A 22,770-nucleotide genomic window follows, 5' to 3' on the forward strand; every position below is an offset into this window, starting at 1 on the left:
AGTAAAGGTACACAATACTATTTATACGTGACAATGAGGAGCTTCCCTAAAAGACTGCAAAAAAAAAAGGAATTGAAAACACGTAGAGCTGTTATGACACTGGAATCAAAGTGCAATAATATTCAAAATGCATTTTCATTTCTTCATGTAATTGAGTCTGTCTATGTCTGATCGGCATACTAACTCATGGAAGTGTAATGAAAATCAAGCATTAAAGTCAGCGTGAAACAATTCGCAGACCCTTTTACAGTTAAATAGGATATTCAACAAGAAAAAATGGGTGGGGCCTGATTTTATCCATCAGAATTGATTGGATGTTGAAAAAACACCCATACCAGAATACATTTGTGACATCGGCTGAAAACAAACGTTTCATAGGGAATGAGAATTTGTGATTAATGTGCACTATATGTTTATTTGAGTTTGTATGCTGACTTTAAAGTGCCCTATTATGCTATTTAAAAAAAAAAATTCTACAAAAGTTTCACCTGCATCCAGTCAAAAAACACTTTTTCTCATAATATATACTAATTTCTCAGTCTGAAACGGTTAGTTTGAAGATACAGTCTCTCTAAACCCCGCCTTTCTGCGAGTCTACTCTGCTCTGATTGGTCAGAAGGCTCAGTCTGTTGTGATTGGCTGGCGCATGTTGGAAAAAAAACACCTATTACCATATCTGCATTTCAGCTCCGGAGGCTTCCTTGATACACAGTGATACAAACAGTAACAACGGCGTCAGTTTTCCGTATCAATTCCAGAGCGAGTCTCATCCTTTTAAAGTGTATTAAAGTGGAAAACAGCGTCTTCTCGACATGTCAACAAATGAACCAAACTCTTTCTGTCTCAGCCACAACTACAGTGTTTGACGGCGGGGCAAAGTTGATGTTGTTCGCGGGCAGCCAATGAAGAGCATAGACTGGCATTATGCAAATTTGTTACATTGTTACTTAGGAATGTAACAGTAAATGAAATACTGATAACTCATTTCAGCAGTTCAGAATTGATTATTTCGATAAACAAACAAAGTATGTTGTGCACTTTGATCTGTAAAACTGCAGACCTTTTAAGTTAACAAACACTATATTACACACTGCATGAATATTATATATTCAAAAAAGCATTATAGGGGCACTTTAAACTCTTGGCGTGAACAGTCAATTTTTCCTTTTTCTGTAACAGGTGTCATCAAAATGCAGTTCATGAAGCAAGTGGACAGAGCTCAGTTGCTGAATTCATTCATTAATTTAGTCAAAAATGGCTTACAGTAAAAATGACTTACATAACACTGAAAACATTGACAACCTGTAGATTTCAAAATGCAGAAGTTTAGCTTTAAGAATAAATTAACATATCACTGTGCTGTATATGGCAACAATTCGGTCTTTATGTGGACGACGTCACTGTAAAAGATGCAGCATCGGTAACATGAAGGAAACACAAACCATGTTTAAAAAAATTAGAAAGATTCGAATAAACACACCAGTACCAAATCCCCAAACGGAAAAACGTGTGAGGAAACCCCTGTAACCCTCATGTACCCTGGAGGAAAATGCTCACATTTGGCTTTTCACATCTAAAAAAAATCATGATCATTGACACACACCAGAGTTTCACATCTGTGAATGCAAAACAATAACTTCAAGCTTATGACCTACAGTATGTTAACACGATTTCTTGACCATGATGACGGGCCTCTACTTACCATTTTCTCATCATTTCATGTTGCATTTAAAGTTTGAGATGTTTATTGATTAACTGATTTCATGCATCCGGCTCCTCTATTGCCATGTGACTCCCGAAAAGCGTGATCAGCTGCTCTTCGTAATTCGCAATGTTCCGTTTCATGATGTCCATGCAGGGGCCTAATAACCTCTCAAACGCCTGCACGTCCATTACTGTAAAACACAAGGTGAATGACCTCACGATACATACGTTATGTCATATGATTTATACTTATCGGCCACTTTATTAGGTACACCTTGCTATTACCGGATTGGACCCCCTTTTCTTTAAGGCAGGAAATCATTCCTCAGAGATTCTGGTCCATATTGACATGATCGCATCACGCAGTCGCTGCACATCCATGATGTGGATCTCCCGTTCCTCCACATCCCAAAACTGCTCTATTAGATTGAGATCTGGTGACTGTGGAGGCCGTTTGAGTTTAGTGAACTCATCATGTTCGAGAAACCAGTTTGAGATGATTTGAGTTTTTTGACATGTACGTTCTCCTGCTGGAAGTGTCCATCAGAAGATGAAAACACTGTGTCCATAAAGGGATGGAGATGGTCAGAAACAATACTCAGGTCGACTGTGGCGTTTAAACAATGTTCAATTGGTACTAAGGGGTTCAAAGTGTGCTAAGAAAATACCATTACAGCACCAGCAGCCTGAACCGCTGAAGGCAGGATGGATCCATGCTCTCATGTTGATTATGCCAAATTACCATCTGAATGACCCAGCAGAAATGAAGACTCATCAGATGCTCTTCAGTGTTCAGAGATGCTCTTCAGTGTTCAGAGATGCTCTTCAGTGTTCAGAGATGCTCTTCAGTGTTCAGAGATGCTCTTCAGTGTTCAGAGATGCTCTTCTGTGTTCAGAGATGCTCTTCAGTGTTCAGAGATGCTCTTCAGTGTTCAGAGATGCTCTTCAGTGTTCAGAGATGCTCTTCAGTGTTCAGAGATGCTCTTCTGTGTTCAGAGATGCTCTTCTATGTTCAGAGATCAGAGATGCTCTTCAGTGTTCAGAGATGCTCTTCTGTGTTCAGAGATGCTCTTCAGTGTTCAGAGATGCTCTTCTGTGTTCAGAGATGCTCTTCAGTGTTCAGAGATGCTCTTCAGTGTTCAGAGATGCTCTTCAGTGTTCAGAGATGCTCTTCAGTGTTCAGAGATGCTCTTCTGTGTTCAAAGATGCTCTTCTGTGTTCAGAGATGCTCTTCTGTGTTCAGAGATGCTCTTCAGTGTTCAGAGATGCTCTTCTGTGTTCAGAGATGCTCTTCAGTGTTCAGAGATGCTCTTCTGTGTTCAGAGATGCTCTTCTGTGTTCAGAGATGCTCTTCAGTGTTCAGAGATGCTCTTCAGTGTTCAGAGATGCTCTTCTGTGTTCAGAGATGCTCTTCTGTGTTCAGAGATGCTCTTCAGTGTTCAGAGATGCTCTTCTGTGTTCAGAGATGCTCTTCAGTGTTCAGAGATGCTCTTCAGTGTTCAGAGATGCTCTTCTGTGTTCAGAGATGCTCTTCAGTGTTCAGAGATGCTCTTCTGTGTTCAGAGATGCTCTTCTGTGTTCAGAGATGCTCTTCAGTGTTCAGAGATGCTCTTCTGTGTTCAGAGATGCTCTTCTGTGTTCAGAGATGCTCTTCTGTGTTCAGAGATGCTCTTCAGTGTTCAGAGATGCTCTTCAGTGTTCAGAGATGCTCTTCTGTGTTCAGAGATGCTCTTCTGTGTTCAGAGATGCTCTTCTGTGTTCAGAGATGCTCTTCTGTGTTCAGAGATGCTCTTCAGTGTTCAGAGATGCTCTTCTGTGTTCAGAGATGCTCTTCAGTGTTCAGAGATGCTCTTCTGTGTTCAGAGATGCTCTTCTGTGTTCAGAGATGCTCTTTAGTGTTCAGAGATGCTCTTCTGTGTTCAGAGATGCTCTTCAGTGTTCAGAGATGCTCTTCAGTGTTCAGAGATGCTCTTCTGTGTTCAGAGATGCTCTTCTGTGTTCAGAGATGCTCTTCTGTGTTCAGAGATGCTCTTCTGTGTTCAGAGATGCTCTTTAGTGTTCAGAGATGCTCTTCTGTGTTCAGAGATGCTCTTCTGTGTTCAGAGATGCTCTTCAGTGTTCAGAGATGCTCTTCAGTGTTCAGAGATGCTCTTCAGTGTTCAGAGATGCTCTTCAGTGTTCAGAGATGCTCTTCAGTGTTCAGAGATGCTCTTCAGTGTTCAGAGATGCTCTTCAGTGTTCAGAGATGCTCTTCTGCAGATCTCAGTTGTATCGAGTGCTTATTTGAGTTACTGTTGACTTTCTATCAGCTCGAATCTGGTTATTTTCCTCAGACCTCTGACATCAACAAGACATTTTCTCCCACAGAACTGAAGCTCACTGGATATTTCCTCTTTTTTGGACCATTCTCTATAAACCCTATAGATTGATGTGTGTGAAAATCCCAGTAGATCAGCAGTTTCTGAAATACTCAGACCAGCCCGCATGGCACCAACAACCATGACATGTTCAAAATCACTTAAATCCTTTTTCTTCCTTATTCTGATGCTCAGTTTGAACTTCAGCAGATTGTCTTGATCGTGTCTGCATGCCTAAATGCATTGAGTTGCTGTCATGTGATTGGCTGATCTTTGCATTAACGAGCAGTTGAACAGGTGTACCTTATAAAGTGACCAGTGAATGTATAATTATAATTCATTACCTAAGCATTTGACGTTGTCCATGGCATATGCAGAAGCCGCCCGTGGCTTGTTGGTGACAAGCGCCAACTCCCCAAAATACTGCCCTCTAGAGCATGTGGCGATTTCCACCTCCTCGTCTTCAGTATCGTTTTTTGACTAAAAGAGAGGTAATGACACCAGAATGTCATGCATGTGAACCTTTTAAAGCTGAAAGGCATATTGGTTTATTAAGATGCACAATGAACCGAAATGTGCTGTAAACAGTGATTCTTTGTTAAAACACATTTTTGACTCACCTTGCTCCTTTTCATAGTGATCCTAACATGTCCTGACTCTACGATGTAGAAACTGTTTGCCAAATCACCCTGTGAAAACAAGGATATCCATTAAGCACTGCAGATACACGTTTACAAAGTTTGGGGTCTGTAAGATTTTTAATTAAACTTTTTTTTTTTTAAAGAAGACTCACACATTACAATATTATCATTACATATCTGTAATGATATCTCACAATATTTCAGGTTTTTACTGTATTTTTGATCAATGTAATGTGTCCTTGCTGAATAAAAGTATTAATTTTGCATAAAAAACTCGTATTGAGCCCAAACATATAAACGGAAGTGTATAACATACAGCACCATCACTAAAATCTGATTGGATGAGCCATTATTTCACGATTTTTCCAATTGTTAAAAATCGTTTTATACACGTTGAACTCAAATCTCATTCAATATTTTAGTGGCAAGCATAAATGCAGAAATTAAACAGAAAAAGAAATGTGCATGATTTTTTCAGACCTTAATCAGATATAACCATTTTAAATAATACAAATATATATAATTTTCTTTATTAGTTCTGTCAAACTAACCTGAGCAATGATCTGTTCCCCACTATTGTACACTTTGGTCGACAAGACATCAACAACCTTCATTCTCTCTGAAACCTAAAAACAAGAGACACATTTATTCATGAAATCAACCAGAGGACTGCACATGCAGAAGTAAAGTGTGTAAGTGTGTGTGTGTGTGTGTGTGTGTGTGTGTGTGTGTGTGTGTGTGTGTGTGTGTGTGCGTGTGTTCAAACCTCCAGTGACGTGAGCAGAGGAAGGGTTCCGATGAAAGCCTCGTACGTTTTTCTTTTCTTCGCATTGTTCTTTAAGATGATCCTTCTGAATGTCAATCGATCCTAGGGGCATTTAAACAAAGAAAAATACTAAACAATATTTTACACTCCAGGAAAACAACCAACGGCAGAGAAAGAGGGATTGAGTCTTTATCCCTTTTTCCTACGATCCATGCCGCTTTGCACAAATTATGGGAGTAACTTCCCTTTAGGTAAATTGTAAACAATCAGAGAAAGTTTCGCTCCATGAATGCAATAATAGGCATTTTCAAAAACCGTGGGACAATGAGATCTCACTTTTCAACCGTTGAACATTAAAAGGACATTTAAAATAGGTTGGGATATATCAATAACGTCATGTCTTTTTTTCGTACTGTTACAGCAGAATACAAAGGAAAAAAGAAAATAATCAGGAGGAAAAGAACGCAGTGACTGAAAAGAGCTCTTGCCATAGATATTCTTGTTATAGCATAATTGTCACATTAAAATACCAAGCGTTACGATATTCTCCTGACAAAACAAGGATTATATGTAGCGCAACCTTATGATTTGAAATGATTCGTTTTAGTCTTTTTGAGTGGAACTTCCTCGAACTGGAAATGCCTCCCATAATCAAAAACGCAGAAGGCTTGTTTGGAAAAAGGTGGATAGTCCTGTCATTTCAATACTTTCTATGAAAAGCAGAGGGCGCTCTAACACAAAGCACACTCTTGGAGAAAAAAAACAAGGAATTTAGCATGTGATTTTACTGTAAAAATTGCTTAAAGTCGATATGAAACGGAAGTTGCGATAGCCTTTACTTCCCTATTGTGACGGCTTCTGGAACAAGAACAAATGTAGGGTGGGGCTTGTGGGGAATTGATTGGATGGTTGTGGTTTGCTATTGGTGGATCTCATGTGAGTGACAGGTTGCCCCGCCCTCGTCATCAAGAGGGATTATTTTGAACATTATTTGTTCAAAGATTACATGAATAAATAAAAATGTGCACGAATAAAAAATTATAATGAATACTGCAATATTCCATAGAAAATAAGGGTCACACTTTAGTTTAGGGTCCAATTCTCACAACTAACTAACTATTAACTATGACTTTTGTCTCAATAAACTCCTAATTACAGTTTATTGATAAGTTTAGGTATTGGTAGGATTAAAGGATGTAGAATAAGGTCATGCAGAATAAGGCATTAATATGTGCTTTTTAAGTACTAATAAACAGCCAATATCCTAGTAATATGCATGCTAATAAGCAACTAGTGAGATTTGAAACCAATCTGAGCACTTAGAAAGTGATGTACTGTAAGTGCACTTGATTCACGCCACTGAATATTTATTAAAATATCTGCATTTGCGTTCCACACCCGGTCCCGAGGGTAAATGATGACAGGAATCACTCACGAGGCACCACAGGGCTCCAGGTGAGGTAGCGATGATGGTGGCGGCCCTTGGCGTGTTGTACATGAGGGCCAGCTCTCCAAAACTCCCACGGTTGTCATAAGATCCCACGATCCGCGTGGTGCCGTCCGCTTTCAGCTCGATGTCAAACATGCCCCTGTATGACGAACACAAGATATCGATGTCTGACGGGTTTAAACTCCAGCATTACGATGCAGAGATGAGTCCAGTTTACCTCTCAATGACGTAGAAGTTGTCGCCATCGTCATCTTGATCAATGATGTGCTCTCCTGTCACCACTACCTTCTCAAACATGGCATCCAAGACCTGGGATATCTGCTCCTGTTCATCAGAGAGAAGACATATATGAGCCTTTCTTGTGTTAAAAGGAGCACAACTCCTCTGGCATAGTTATGTCTTCCATCATATATAAAAGGAGATATTTAACAGATTTCAGGTGAATAACTATAGACATTTGGGTTTGGTCCTAAAACCATAAAAACATTTTCTTACTTGAAATAAAATAAACTTGAACTGAAATAAAATATTTGAGTGTGCTGTCAATTCGTGATTAATCACATCTAACATAAACGTTAGTGTGTGTGTATATATATATATATTATTATTGTGTGTGTATGTATGTATATATATATTATTATTATTATTGTGTGTGTGTGTGTGTGTGTGTGTGTATATACAAACTTTTATGTTAGATGCAATTAATCAATTTTATTTTAACTTGAACTAATAAAATAACTAAAACTGAAATAAGTATTAATAAAAACTATATAGACATGTTAAAAAAAAATACAAAAACACTTCTCAAAACGTACTTTTTTTTATTATTAAAATGAAAAATCTAAAAATGAAACTACCGGTATTAATAAAATGATGTCATTATTATGGTTCCCTAACGCTAAAAATATCCAAAATGTTTTTTTGTTAATTGAAATAAAACTGAAATCAAATAAAATATAAATGTTAGATGAAAAAAAATGCCTTGGAAACTAACTGAAATAAGTTTAAGTTGAAGCATTGAAATGACTAACTGGAAATAAATCAAAATTAAAACTGAAATAATAAATATTTAAATAAAAAAACACATTTTTAGGTATATTATGTGCTTTTGTCGGTTTTATTCAACTAAAATGTAAAGAAAATACATGCTAATTTAAAATATGAATAATATAATAATATTAAAAGAACACTGGTTTGAAACAACGAGGTTAGTAAATTATGACAGCTTAATTTTGGGATATTTTTGTATTCCTTCAACACACATAATGAGTCACCTTTTTGCAAAACAATACACTATTTGTTTTTATGGCAATCTTCATTTTTCAATCTTTCAGCTATTTTTTTCTAGAAGTAACTAAGCAACAACCCATCCATGTTAATCTTAGTGGCTGTCTGACAACAAATCCAGCAAAACATGTTGTTAAATCGAAGAAAACGTTGTCTTATCATCTTATGAAGTGTTCATCATCTTACCTGGTCCAGATTTTTGAACAGCAGGATGTCCTTGCAGGCTTCCTGTAGTCTCTGTCTCTGCTCGTCTGTTTTGGGGTAAGTGACCTGAAGTGCACAGCAAAGCATTGTGGGATACCGGGCAGCAGCAGATGCCACAGAAATGCCTGTTTAGAAATTCAATAGCCTGTTTCAAGAGGCCACTCACCCTGGGTTCTCTCTCCTCTTCATCCTCATCAGGGTTGTACGCCTCCGCACAAACTGTCCAGAAAGGAATAAATGCAGTAAATCGGAAGCAGGATTAAAACGACCTGTCTAGACAACGCATTACTGCGCAATTAAAATACTGTGCTTTGTGCAACCTGTTAAAATAGAAACAACCAATTTTATGAAGATCTGAATCTTAATATCTACTTTCATTGGTTTATTTGATTGTTTAAATGGTTAAAACACTTATGAAAATAATTTTCACATCCTTATGTCGTTCTGAAGCTTAATGACTTTCTTTCGTTAGTCAAACACAAAAGGAGATGTTTAGCAGATTGTTCAAGCTGCTTTTTTATAAACGCAGAGGCATTTAAGAGAAGGTTTTTAGTGTATAATGACTTAATTTTGGGTACGTTTCCCACTGTTGCATGTTCCCTGGTTTTGTGTTTCTTGTTTTTTTCTTTTGAAGTGTATTTTCTGTTCCCAGTGTTGTATATATAGTTACCCTTGTTTGTTGCCATAGTGATTGATTACTCTCACCTGTTCCTAGTTAGCATCTGGTTATCCTGTGGTTCTCTTACGAAAGTTCTCTCGTACTGCGTCGAAGACGCTGCGGGAAAGATTATTTCTCGAGATATTGAAGCCAAAAAATTAATCCTTAATTTTGTAATAATGTAAAACGCTTTGCAGCAGCATACAGCCTTAGGCGGAACAGCTTGCGCGCCTATTGGCTGCCCTGCGGCAAAAGCAGCAGCCTATGCGAGGCCTGCATGACGCTTGACCCAATGAGGACGCTTCGCGCCCTCTACGTCACATCCCGCCAGAATGGGCGTGGCCTAGGCTTATAAATAACCGAGCACAGCTGCGTACCCCTGATTTTCTTTTTCTTCAGCGAAGGTCCCGTTTCACTGAAGCCGCTGGTCAACATCTCGCCGACTTCAGCCGCCGTTCCCTGCATCGCTATCCGGCGTGGAATATATCCTTTCTTATCAGTGTGTCTGTTTTGTGTGTGTGTTCGCCGCTGCGTCACACATTGTTTTCTCCACACTAAAAGAGCCGAGCGTCTTTTTCAAGATGTCTCGCGTCTGTCGCTCGTGTCGAGCTCCACTCAGCGACGGGGACCACCACGTGATTTATGTTTCCTGCCTGGGTGAGGACCACGCAGCTTTAGCCCTCGCCGATGGCGGCTGCCATCACTGCGAGACGATGCCTATGGTGACTCTGCGGACTCGCCTGGCTTCGTTCGCTGAAGCCGTTATGGACGATGAGGGTGAAGCCGCGTCTGTGGAGGACGACTGCTGTTCTCTCCTCGCTTCGGGTAGCGAGGGATGGGCGAGCTCTGTGGACCTCCCCGCCCCCGCCGATCGTGAACGTCGAGGAGGAAAGGCCAGCATCGAAGCAGAGCTGATGCGTCTGCTCACGCAGGCCGTCGCGAGCCTCGGCCTCAACCGGCTGGATGGCTGCTTTCTGCCTGGAGACCACGCTTCGCCGCCCTCTCGACGCCCTTTCTTCCTGAGCTTCACGAAGGGCACGGAGAGGGTCGAAACTACGGTAAAAACAGAAGTAGCACATCTACTTCGAGCCGAAATAGCGAAGCTATTGAGCAAAGGGGCCATAGAGCCTTTATCTCAAGCTCAGAGCGAAGGGGGTTTGTACAGCAGATATTTCCTGGTGCCAAAGAAAGACGGGGGTTTTAGATCTGAGGCAGCTGAACAAAGTGCTTGTGAAGCGCAAGTTCAGAATGCTCACGACCAGAAAAATCCTCGCGCAGATTCACAGAGGGGACTCGTTTATGTCAATAGATCTGAAAGACGCGATTTCCACATACAAATTGCATCACGTCACAGGCCATTCTTGAGATTCGCCTTCGAGGGCCAGGCATATCAGTATACAGTCCTCCCGTTTGGCCTGTCTCTAGCACATCGTACATTTACAGTGTGCATGCACCCCTGAGACTCCAAGGCGTACGAATTCTGAATTATTTGGATGATTGGCTGATTCTAGCCCAATCGCGATCAGAGCTTGTACAGCACAGGACCCTATTACTCAAACACCTCAAGGTTTTAGGTCTCAGAGTCAACTGGGCAAAAAGTTCACTGTCTCCCAGTTTTCTGGGCACAGATCTGGACTCGCTGTCTATGACAGCACAGCTGTCATCACAGCGCAGACTGCGTATTCTGCACATGATAAAAACCTTCCGCAGCGGCTCCATAGTTCCGCTCAGGAAGTTTCAGAGGATGCTGGGTCTCATGGCCTCAGCATCATCAGTACTACAGCTGGGCCTGCTACGCATGTGCCCGCTGCAGTTCTGGCTGAAAGTGCGAGTGCCGCACCGAGCATGGGTCTCCAGTCTTTGTCGCCTCAAGGTCAATCAGGAGTGCGTGTCAGCCCTGATACCATGGAGTGCGGCAGACTGGTACCAGTTAGGTGTAAGCCTGGGGACTTCCTCGAGCGTGAAGGTGGTGTCTACGGACGCATCCACTTCAGGCTGGGGAGCGTTGCTCGAGGGCAGACCGTTCTTTGGCCAGTGGTCAGAACGGGAAAGGCTCCCACACATAAACTGCCTGGAAATGTTGGTAGTGGACTACGCGCTGAGGCGCTTTTGTCCCCGGATAAAAGGGCATCATGTCCTGGTCCGTTCAGACAACATGTCAGTAGTGGCCTACATAAATCACCAGGGCGGTGTCAAATCCCGAAACCTGTACAGGTTAACAGAACGCCTCCTGGTTTGGGCCCAGCACAACCTGCGCTCGCTGAGAGCAGTGCACGTGCCAGGGCACCTGAATATCGCCCCAGACAGACTCTCACGGAACAATGTTCCTACGGGAGAGTGGTCTCTACACCCACAGACAGTACAACTGCTGTGGAGGACATTCGGCAGAGCAAAAGTAGACCTGTTTGCATCTCAGGAAAACGCTCATTGTCCGAAATTTTTCTCCAAGAGCGAGAACGCGCTGGCCCACGTCTGGCCCCGCTGCCCGCTCTATGCTTTTTCCTCCTGTCTCGCTTCTACCTCAGGTATTGGAGCAAATCAGGAAAAGCGGATGCTCAGTGCTACTCGTGGCTCCGTTCTGGACAAACCAAGCATGGTTTCCAGTACTGATGCAGCTGACAAGCACTGCTCCATGGCCGATACCGGTGAGGAGGGACCTCCTCTCTCAGGCCAGGGGCTCGATTTTGCATCCTCGCCCGGAGCTCTGGTCCCTACATGTGTGGGCCATCAACGGGTACCCGCTAACCTCCCAAAAGGAGTGTTAGACACGATCGAGCAGGCTAGAACCCCGTCCACTAGACGGCTCTATTCCTCTAAATGGTCTGTGTTCTCTAGCTGGTGCTCAGCCCAGGATGTATCACCACTGCAGTGCGGGGAAACGGAGGTTTTCTCCTTCCTACAGGAGCTGCTGGATAAGGGTAGGACCCCATCCACGCTCAAAGTTTACGTGGCGGCTATAGCAGCGTTCGTCAATCCGACGCTTGGCCGGTCACTTGGTAGGAACGACCTGGTTGTTTGTTTCCTTAAAGGAGCTAGGAGATTGAACCCTCCCAGACCTCCTTCAGTCCCCGTCTGGGACCTTTCTACGGTACTGGGTGCCATGAAGGGTGCCCCGTTTGAGCCTGTGCACTCAGTTGACATGAAGCACTTGTCTTTCAAGACAGTGTTTCTTCTGGCTCTCGCTTCAGTGAAGCGCGTGGGGGATTTACAAGCGCTCTCGGTGAGAGCGTCATGTATGGAGTTCGGGCCTAATGACTCTAAAGTCGTACTAAAGCCGAAACATGGGTATGTGCCTAAGTCCTTCAACACACCGTTCAGGGCTCAGGTTATCTCCCTGTCGGCTCTGCCGGCCTCTGAGGAAAAGGATGACGCTAGCTTCCTTTGCCCGGTCAGGGCATTAAGAGCTTACGTGTCCCGCTCCGCTGTTTTTAGGCAGACGGAGCAGCTCTTCGTTTCGTTCAGCGGACGTTCCAAGGGACGAGCTGCGTCGAAACACAGCCTGTCCAGATGGGTAGTGGATGACATAGCGCTAGCCTACGCATCAAAAGGACTGCAATGCCCGTTGGGCATCAGAGCACATTCTACGAGGGGCATGGCCTCCTCATGGGCTTGGTCTAGTGGAATCTCGTTGCAAGATATCTGTATGGCGGCAGGCTGGGCCTCCTCGTCTACATTTATAAGGTTTTATAACCTAGAGGTTCCCGCCTTGCAGGCCAGACTGCTCTTGGTCTGAGAGACACAATATGGTGTTTCTGCCCCGTTCTATTACGGCCCAGATTGCCAAAATGTTTTAAGCATCACTCACTGACAGTTATGTCCTATGAGCTGTGTAATGACCCACCATATATATTTATTTACATATATATGCTGTAAATGCCCTTCGGGGCACTAATTATAAAGGAATAATTCTAGCCTCTCTTTCCTGAAACTCTGTGTGAGTTTCACTAAAAGTCATTGTGCACTATGTGTGCCCCGGGCGCGCGCGCCCTTGGGTATCTGGTGTCGTATCTCAGCATGCACAGCGTTTTACACTGGGTTCCCGCAGCGTCTTCGACGCAGTACGAGAGAATTCTCGTAAGAGAACGTACTCGGTTACTAACGTAACCTCGGTTCTCTCTAGAAGAGGAACTAGTACTCTGTGCCGTACCTGCATCCAGCTCTGGTTCGCTTCGGCAATGAAAATCAGGGGTACGCAGCTGTGCTCAGTTATTTATAAGCCTAGGCTACGGCCATTCTGGCGGGACTCATTGGGTCAAGCGTCGTGGAGGCCTCGCATAGGCTGCTGCTTTTGCCGCAGTGCAGCCAATAGGCGCGCAAGCTGTTCCGCCTAAGGCTGTATGCTGCTGCAAAACATTTTACATTATTACAAAATTAAGAATTAATTTTTTGGCTTCAATATCTCGAGAAAGAATCTCAAGAATCGCAGCGTCTTCGACGCAGTACTCGTTCCTCTTCTGGAGAGAACCGAGGTTATGTTAGTAACCGAGTACGTTTTATATCCCAGTTTTTTCCCTTGTTCAATGTCTGGTGTTGTCATTTGTGCTTTGTTTTCAGTTCTGTTTCCACCTGCCTTTTCCCCCCTCTGTTTTTCACCGTAGCCTAGATTTAATTGTGTTATTTTTGTTAATAAACTTTGAATATTGGTATTGGATCCTACTGTCTTCTCTGAAATAACACGTGTTACAGAACACCAGACATTGAACAGGAAACACTGGGATATAAAAACACAGGATAACGAGATGCTAACTAGGAATGGGTGATGGTAATCAATCACTATGGCTCACATGTAACGCTCACAAATATCCAATTTAAAATTAGAAATGCTTACTGGAAACTAAATTAAATAAGTAAAAACTAACTAAAAATGAAATACAGGGCTTCTACTCAGTATGGGAAAAGTGTGGACTTTTGTAATGTCCATGTCCGTCATAATAAGTATGGAAAAAATGGTACACCGGGATTTTTTTTTTAAATACTATTTTCACTCATAATTTGCTAGTAAATTTCAGTTAATCACAAATAAATGGCAAGTAACACATTGAATTAAATGTGAGATTTTTTTTTAATTTGTCAATGTTTTTATGAGTTACAGAACCTAGCTATATTAGTCCGGCAATTATTTGGCAACATGATATTCATAGTCAGAAATAAGAAAATAAGAAAAGTAAACCTAAACAGTAAGATTTAAAATAAATAATATTAAGAAAAAATAAAATAAAAATTAAAACTAAAACTGAAATAAAAATTAAACCTAAATAGTAATAGCTATATATATAAAAAATAAAATAAAATAAAAAGCACTTTCAAACAAAAAAAGAAAAGAAAAGCTAATTCAATATAGCGCACGAGTTGTATTAAATACTTTAATTGTACTTAAAATGCTTTTTTTATTTCACTGTATTGAAAGCAGAAGATCAGATGTTCTGCTAAACATCACCTTTCCACAGACGAAGGAAGGTCACATGGCTTTTGGAACGGCATGAGGGCGAGTAAATGAGTGAACTTTCATTTTGAGATGAACGAAAAATAAACCTGTAGTCGTTCTAAATCTAAACTAATAATTTAAGAATCGTTTTCCACAATAAAGAACCTTTTATGCAGTGCAAAGGTTCTTCATGGGACCATCGATGCCAATAAAGAAGCTTTACATTTAAGAAAAGTTTGATGGAAATGCAGCGAGAGATGAGAGGATCGTCTGCTGTCCTCTCCCAGTATTCCTACTATAAATTCCAGCACAGAGAAGACAAGACCAGGAACTCCAGCGTCTATATCAATACTAAAGTTTCAGGGCCAGGAACCCTACAAGAACCATCAGCTCAGATCTCTCAGGCTATTGTGTATCCAGGGCCTATTTCCCAATGATTGGTCTTTAATATCAAGTAAGTTTTAGATGACTCAGCTCACCAGATGCACAAGAAAATCACAGAAATATTGGTCACATGTTCAGTGTTTTGCCTTAATATTGGTACTTTGCAGTCTTGGTTTGTTCTCTATACATCATACTCAAAAGTTTGGGGTCGGTATTCTCTTCTGCTCACCAAAGCTGCATTTATTTGATCAAAAATACAGTAAAAACAGTGAAATATTGTTACAATTTAAAATAACTGTTTTCTATTATATATGTTAAAATGTAATTTATTCCAGTGATAAAAGCTGAATTGTCAGCATCATTACTCCAGTCTTCAATGTCACATGATCCTTTAGAAATCACTCTAATATGATGATTTGCTGCTCGAGAAACATTTCTGATTATTATCAATGTTGAAAACAGTTTTGCTGCTGCATATTTTTAGGAAACTTTGATAATTTTTTTTCAGGATTCTTTGATGAATAGAAAGTTCAAAAGAACAGCATTTATTTGAAATAGAAATATTTTGTAACATAATGTCTTTGCTGTCTCTTTTGATCAGTTAAACGTATCCGTGCTGAATAAAAAGTGTTACATTCATTCAAAAAACCTCCCCCAAACTTTTGAACCGTACTGTAAGTCTTCATTTCATTCATTCACAGTCACAGAAAGAGAACAGAGCTCATGCTATTCTATTAAAAACCTGACATGAAATAAACCAGACGGGAACAAAGTTCAACACTTTGAGACTCTCCTGATTAATTATTACAAATAACAGAACTCAGTTTAGCTTTATAGAAACCATTTTCCATTACAGTAAAGTCCTATCTATCTATCTATCTATCTATCTATCTATCTATCTATCTATCTATCTATCTATCTATCTATCTATCTATCTATCTATCTTCTACCTACCTATCTATCTTCTACCTACCTACCTATCCATCCATCCATCCATCCATCCATCCATCCATCCATCCATCCATCCATCCATCCATCCATCCATCATCTATCTATCTATCTATCTATCTATCTATCTATCTATCTATCTATCTATCTATCTATCTATCTATCTATCCATCCATCCATCATCTATCTATCTATCTATCTATCTATCTATCTATCTATCTATCTATCTATCTATCTATCTTCTACCTACCTATCTATCTTCTACCTACCTACCTATCCATCCATCCATCCATCCATCCATCCATCCATCCATCCATCCATCCATCCATCCATCCATCATCTATCTATCTATCTATCTATCTATCTATCTATCCATCCATCCATCCATCATCTATCTATCTATCTATCTATCTATCTATCTATCTATCTATCTATCTATCTATCTATCTATCTATCTATCTATCTATCTATCTTCTACCTACCTATCTATCTTCTACCTACCTACCTATCCATCCATCCATCCATCCATCCATCCATCCATCCATCCATCCATCCATCCATCCATCCATCCATCATCTATCTATCTATCTATCTATCTATCTATCTATCTATCTATCTATCTATCCATCCATCCATCATCTATCTATCTATCTATCTATCTATCTATCTATCTATCTATCTATCTATCTATCTTCTACCTACCTATCTATCTTCTACCTACCTACCTATCCATCCATCCATCCATCCATCCATCCATCCATCCATCCATCCATCCATCCATCCATCATCTATCTATCTATCTATCTATCTATCTATCTATCTATCTATCCATCCATCCATCATCTATCTATCTATCTATCTATCTATCTATCTATCTATCTTCTACCTACCTATCCATCCATCCATCCATCCATCCATCCATCCATCCATCATCTATCTATCTATCTATCTATCTATCTATCTATCTATCTATCTTCTACCTACCTATCCATCCATCCATCCATCATCTATCTATCTATCTATCTATCTATCTATCTATCTATCTATCTATCCATCCATCCATCATCTATCTATCTATCTATCTATCTTTCTATCTATATCTATCTATCTTCTACCTACCTATCCATCCATCCATCCATCCATCCATCCATCCATCCATCCATCATCTATCTATCTATCTATCTATCTATCTATCTATCTATCTATCTATCTTCTACCTACCCATCCATCCATCCATCCATCCATCCATCATCTATCTATCTATCTATCTATCTATCTATCCATCCATCCATCCATCCATCCATCATCTATCTATCTATCTATCTATCTATCTATCTATCCATCCATCCATCCATCCATCCATCATCTATCTATCTATCTATCTATCTATCTATCTATCCATCCATCCATCCATCCATCCATCCATCCATCCATCATCTATCTATCTATCTATCTATCTATCTATCTATCTATCTATCTATCTATCTATCTATCTATCTATCTATCTATCTATCTATCTATCTATCTATCTATCTATCTATCTATCTATCTATCCATCCATCCATCCATCCATCCATCCATCCATCATCTATCTATCTATCTATCTATCTATCTATCTATCTATCTATCTATCTATCTATCTATCTATCTATCTATCTATCTATCTATCTATCATCCATCCACCTATCCATCCATCCGTTTATTATCCAGCTATCATCAATCCATCCACCGATCTACGGTATTTATCACATCATTATAAGGAATCATAAGGCCCATTATAAACACATTTCTTATTATTCGACCACCAAAATCCCACCTTCCCCATCACAAACCGGCTTTATTTCCTATTCAATCCTTCCTTAAACCACAGTACATTAAACTCTCTCCATCCGTCCTCCGAGCGATCCACGAGAGACAGAACTTCACAGCATCTGAAACACTTTCGTTCTGCAAACAATGCTGATCTTCCATTAGTAAATTAAACCATTAGCCTCTCATTTGCTCTGAGAGAAGTAAAGAAGTAAACGATATGTTAATAATAACAAGACAAAAGGCACTCAAACCACAAACACAGGCTCATTAATCAGAGTTAGATGTCCCATAAGCAGGATATCTTCAACAAATTACTAATAAGTAGATTCTCTCTCGGCCACCAAATCCGTTTCAACAATAGATCGCTAATATATTAGCAACAATATGAATCTTCATAGAAAGCTCTTCAGAAAAGTTAATTTCTCTGACGCATGCACTAGTGTCTAATGGTGTTGTGATCCAGATATATATATATATATATGTACAGGTGAAACTTGAAAAATAAGAATATCTTGCAAAAGTTCATTTATTTCAGTAATTCAACTTAAAAGGTGAAACTAATAGAGTCATTACATGCAAAGTGAGATATTTCAAGCCTTTATTTGTTATAATTTTGATGATTATGGCTTACAGCTTATGAAAACCTTTTCACAATATTCTAATTTTGAATGATCATCGAAGCCATAATCATAAAAATTATAACAAATAAAGGCTTGAAATATCTCACTTTGCATGTAATGAGTCTATATACTATATTAGTGTCACCTTTTAAGTTGAATTACTGAAATAAATTAACATTTGCACCATATTCTCATTTTTCCAGTTTCACCTGTATATCATTTTGTTTGTGTCCAAGAACCCAATAATGATTTCAGATCCTTCAGCACCTAAAATAGGAGTTTATAATCATATTCCTGAATTTGAATAGGCCTATATTGTAGACTCATACAGTTGAACTGCATTGCAAGGAACTTACCAGAAGCTCTCCGGACAAATCTGTTGATAACCGGAGCTGAAAGGAAAGATAGAAAAAGGACTGATAAAAAAATAATATTTGTGGTGCATTACAATAAAATCAAATGTTAATATAAAATATTCAATTCAAGATGCCACAGTAATGGCCTATAGATGGATCTGTCCACACCCAGGAAGCATCTTCCAGCTTGACCAAATACTAAATGTTTGTGCCTCATAATTGATAGTGATACTTCCCAATATAACACATATCATAATTTGCATGCATGAAAAAAAATAGGCCTGTGTGCACTGTACACATCATGCCAAGTATTTAATGCACACAGGGCCTATCATTTAAATGAATAATAACCAGAGCTTTCATCCGAAAAGCATGGAAATGAGAGCATTCATATGATAAAACCAAGCCAATCTGGTCTTTGTTCCAAACCCCTCTGCAGTGAGCTGACCCCTCATTTTTAAATGAAAATGCATTTCATAATCATCATCATCATCATCATCAAGGAGATGTGTGATCATGCATTAGCACTGAACAAAAGATCACTGGTTCAGCCAGTGTGGACAATGTTGTGATGCATTAAACATGCAAAGGAAGGATGCCTGTATGAATGAGGACACTGCTGATGGTCCTAGTTGTTTGAAAGCATTACCTACGAATTCTTCATCATCATCGTCCTCCTCTCCGTTTTCAGAGTCGATCTGCATGGCCTCCTCGATGAAGTTGACGGCTTTGCCCGCTCGCGCGGCTGAATTGTGTTCATTGCCGAACGCGCCGCCGCGGGTCTCGTTCTCCTTGAGACGCGTGAAGTATTGCAGCGCGAACTCCAGCAGATCCCCCGGCTGGTTCCTCAGGACCTCCACGGTAAAGCTCTGCAGAAGCTCCGTCAAGCCCTCGGGGATTTCTATACTCATTTCCTGACGGTGAAATGTGCGCAAAATTCGGCCCGGTCTTGCGCGTACACGTAACGTTACAACAACAGTCGGTCCCGTTTCGCCGCGTCAGCTGAGAAGAATGACCCGCAAAACGCGTCAGAGGGAACGCGACGGATTTCTCGCTATTCCACCATCTGCGTGTGTTTCCCACCGTGTCCGACCGTGTCCTCTAATTTGCGGGCGTAAAAATGGCTGGGATTTCAAGAGATGGCATTTTTTTCTCTCTCCTGCTGCTGGCTACAGGAAAGCCGCGCATGTGATGCGGGAAACCATGGCAACCAGCATCCCGGGATTTGCGCAGGAGGAACGCGGACGCGACGCGACGAACTGGAACGCAACGCGAGCTCTTAAAGGGATAGTTCGCTTCAAAATCACCCTCATGTTGCTCCAAACCTGTATGAGTTTCTTTCTTCTTTTGAACACAAAAGAAGATTTTTTTGAAATTTTTTGGTAATCAAACAGTTGACTTTTTTTTCCTATTATGGAAGTCAATGACTGCCGTCACCTGTCAGAAGAAAGACATTCATACAGGTTTTGAACAACATTAGGGTGAGTAAATGATGACAGGTTTTTTTTTTTGGGGGGGGGGGGGGGGGACTATCCCTTTAAATTAGATTAAAAACAACCAGATGTTTTTTTAAATCTTTACGCAAAAGTACCATGGTATTATGATGATTGTTTTGGACAAGTACCATGGTATTACTATAGGATCCTTTGAAATCGCTACATTGGAGTCTATGCAAATAGTACAGGCATATATGAATAATGGAAATCATTCAGGACAATGGTAGGGGGAGACTACTTGTCACACCTTTTCTCATTGAAATAGCCTATATGTTTATCATGATTTTTAAAGTTTTGACTGAATAATTAGTAAAATCCTAACCCTAACCCATTTCCTTTGAACACGTTGACTTATATACAAATCAGAAAATTGCCAAATGGAAAAGGCAATAACATATCAAAGCCTAATTTTGCTATCAGGAATAAAAAAATACATTATACAGTATGCATCTCTTGTGACAACCTACCCCAACCTGACTTTTATGATAACATGTAGTTCAACCGAGACTTTTGACAATTTGAATCAGGCTTTTGACTCAAGGCCCTTTAACTTTCCTATGTGACAACTAGCCCCGGTGTCCTCTAATAGCCTATAGTATCAAAGTACCATCACTTTATTTATCTTAAACCATCTTCTGCATTGTCTTGGATCTGTATAATATATAGTTTTGCACCTTTTTAGAGTGACGCTTTCAAATATAATTAAGTTAATGGATAAACAGACACCCCAGACAGAATTAGACTAAGTGGGTTGCTGGTTAATCCCGTTTTGACGAAAAATATGAGCTGATTATGTTGAGATTATTATCAGAGTTTGACCTTCTGGGAACAATTACATTGTTGTTATATAAAGGTACAAGGTCTCTCTCTCTCTCTCTCTCTCTCTCTCTCTCTCTCTCTCTCTCTCTCTCTCTCTCTCTCTCTCTCTCTCTCTCTCTCTCTCTCTCTCTCTCTCTCTCTCTCTCTCTCTCTCTCTCTCTCTCTCTCTCTCTATGTTGTGTTCCACATCTGTCATAATGTATCCAGCATTATCAGAGAGAACAGAATAGAGAAGAGGATATAATATTAAAATAATAACTCGGAGTGGAATAAACTGGAGACTTTAATATCAATGATAGTCAGGGCACAAAAAAAAACGTTCCAGTCCAGTCCTCTACAAACGTGTTCCTCTTTATACTGAATGTGAGGAGAAAATGTTAAGATAGATAGCATTGCTGCTACATTGAGCTAGAGTAAAAATGTGAAATATGATCATATGAAGTTTGTTAACTCTTACATGACTCTGATGTTGCTGCATTTGAGTGCATAAGCAAAGTGTGCAGCTCATATTTCCTTTCAGAGACAATGTTGTTATAGCTCAGGTGATTTAATAGAGATCTCATTTTCTTTTATTGAAGTATCAAATGCCTCCTGAATGTCTTGGGAGTCAATAGTTGACATACAGTGAGAGTATAGAGCTATACAATTAATACGGATAGCAGCACGGATCATTTGATTTTCTCTAGAGGAGACGTGAGATTTCTGGAGCCTTTTTCTCAGGAGATATATACAGAAAATTGAGCAAAAGCCTCCATTTGTTCTCATTCGTCTAAAAGCGAATCTATATATCACAGATAGACAGATATATAGATAGATATATCACAGAGATCTCATTTGTGATTTTTCTGTCCTGTGGTTTGAAACGTTCCTCATACTCTCACACAGTTGTGGAGGAGATTTGTATGGTTTTTTTTGTTGTCATTATTTTTATAATTATTTTAATATTATTATAAAAATATGAATTTTTAACTTAGCATAATGTTAAAGGAAGTATATAAAATACTACCATGATGTATACATCATTTTAAATATGTAGGCCTAAGTATTTTGATTATGCTACATTAATGATGTCACAATGCAAAAAATCTCACCAAAAGACAATTTTTTTATTTTTTTTTATTTTTTATATATATATATAGGCTATATAAGGAAGGGTATATAGCCATATCATAACTAAAACTTAAACCATAACTTAAACATATTTTATTTCTGCTAGTTGCCTGGACAACATTTTAGTTTAAGTTAAAAAAATATATGTAAATCATATAATTAAAAATGACAAAAATACACAACAAAATTACTAAAACTTTAACTAAAATTGAAGTGAAAAACAGAAAATATAAAAATTATATCTAGCCAAATTCTAAATATTAACAAAAATATGATATCACAAACATTAGCTATGTGATATAAAAGTCGACGAAACGCTATTGGCTATTTTTTAAAAGGGGAGGAGCTGTTAGATATGTTCCCGCCCTGTCTTGTTTCAAGGCACTTCAGTGTCTTTTATGTGTTTCCCTTTTGAAATATTGAAGTATGAAGTATTGAAGTATGAAGTATTGAAGTATGACGTATTGTTCTTGTCCATCACCATTGAACTTTGTTTTGTCTGATCTGACTTTTATCTCTTTTCTTTCTTTTTTATACATAATCATGTATTAACTGTTGTTATTCTGAAGACACCGATAAATAAACAATGAAAAGTGCAAAGCAACCAAAGCGTGTTTTCTACCTTGTCTGACGCTGTCGCCTCGTTGCTAAGAAACAAGGCTTCCGTTACCTGCGTGCTTGGTTACAGCTGCTCAACCAATCGTTTTTCACGGTTATTATGACTGACATGTCA

General features: G+C 39.7%; 1 protein-coding gene across 2 annotated transcripts; it reads right to left on the reverse strand.

Annotated features, from left to right (window-relative positions):
- Nucleotides 1–392: 392 nt before the first annotated feature.
- prkar2b (protein kinase cAMP-dependent type II regulatory subunit beta) lies at nucleotides 393–20,073 on the reverse strand. 2 transcript variants are annotated; one of them, XR_013796486.1, is made up of 12 exons: nucleotides 19,262–19,773; nucleotides 18,613–18,648; nucleotides 8,576–8,628; nucleotides 8,392–8,475; nucleotides 7,136–7,242; nucleotides 6,904–7,057; nucleotides 5,469–5,570; nucleotides 5,254–5,328; nucleotides 4,682–4,750; nucleotides 4,406–4,541; nucleotides 1,703–1,895; nucleotides 1,485–1,616 (listed from the first exon to the last, which is right to left on the reverse strand). XR_013796486.1 is itself a non-coding variant. In XM_079603489.1 (11 exons), the coding sequence occupies exons 1-11, from the start codon at nucleotides 19,521–19,523 to the stop codon at nucleotides 1,762–1,764; spliced, it is 1,212 nt and encodes a 403-aa protein (XP_079459615.1). In that variant the 5' UTR covers nucleotides 19,524–20,073; the 3' UTR covers nucleotides 393–1,761. The 2 variants fall into 2 exon arrangements, 1 of the variants encoding a protein (XP_079459615.1); XM_079603489.1 differs by having other exon boundaries at nucleotides 393–1,895; nucleotides 19,262–20,073.
- Between the last annotated feature and the right edge of the window lie 2,697 nt (nucleotides 20,074–22,770).

This window comes from Phoxinus phoxinus (assembly GCF_949152265.1).
Source record: "Phoxinus phoxinus genome assembly, chromosome: 25".
Taxonomy (NCBI): Eukaryota; Metazoa; Chordata; class Actinopteri; order Cypriniformes; family Leuciscidae; genus Phoxinus; species Phoxinus phoxinus.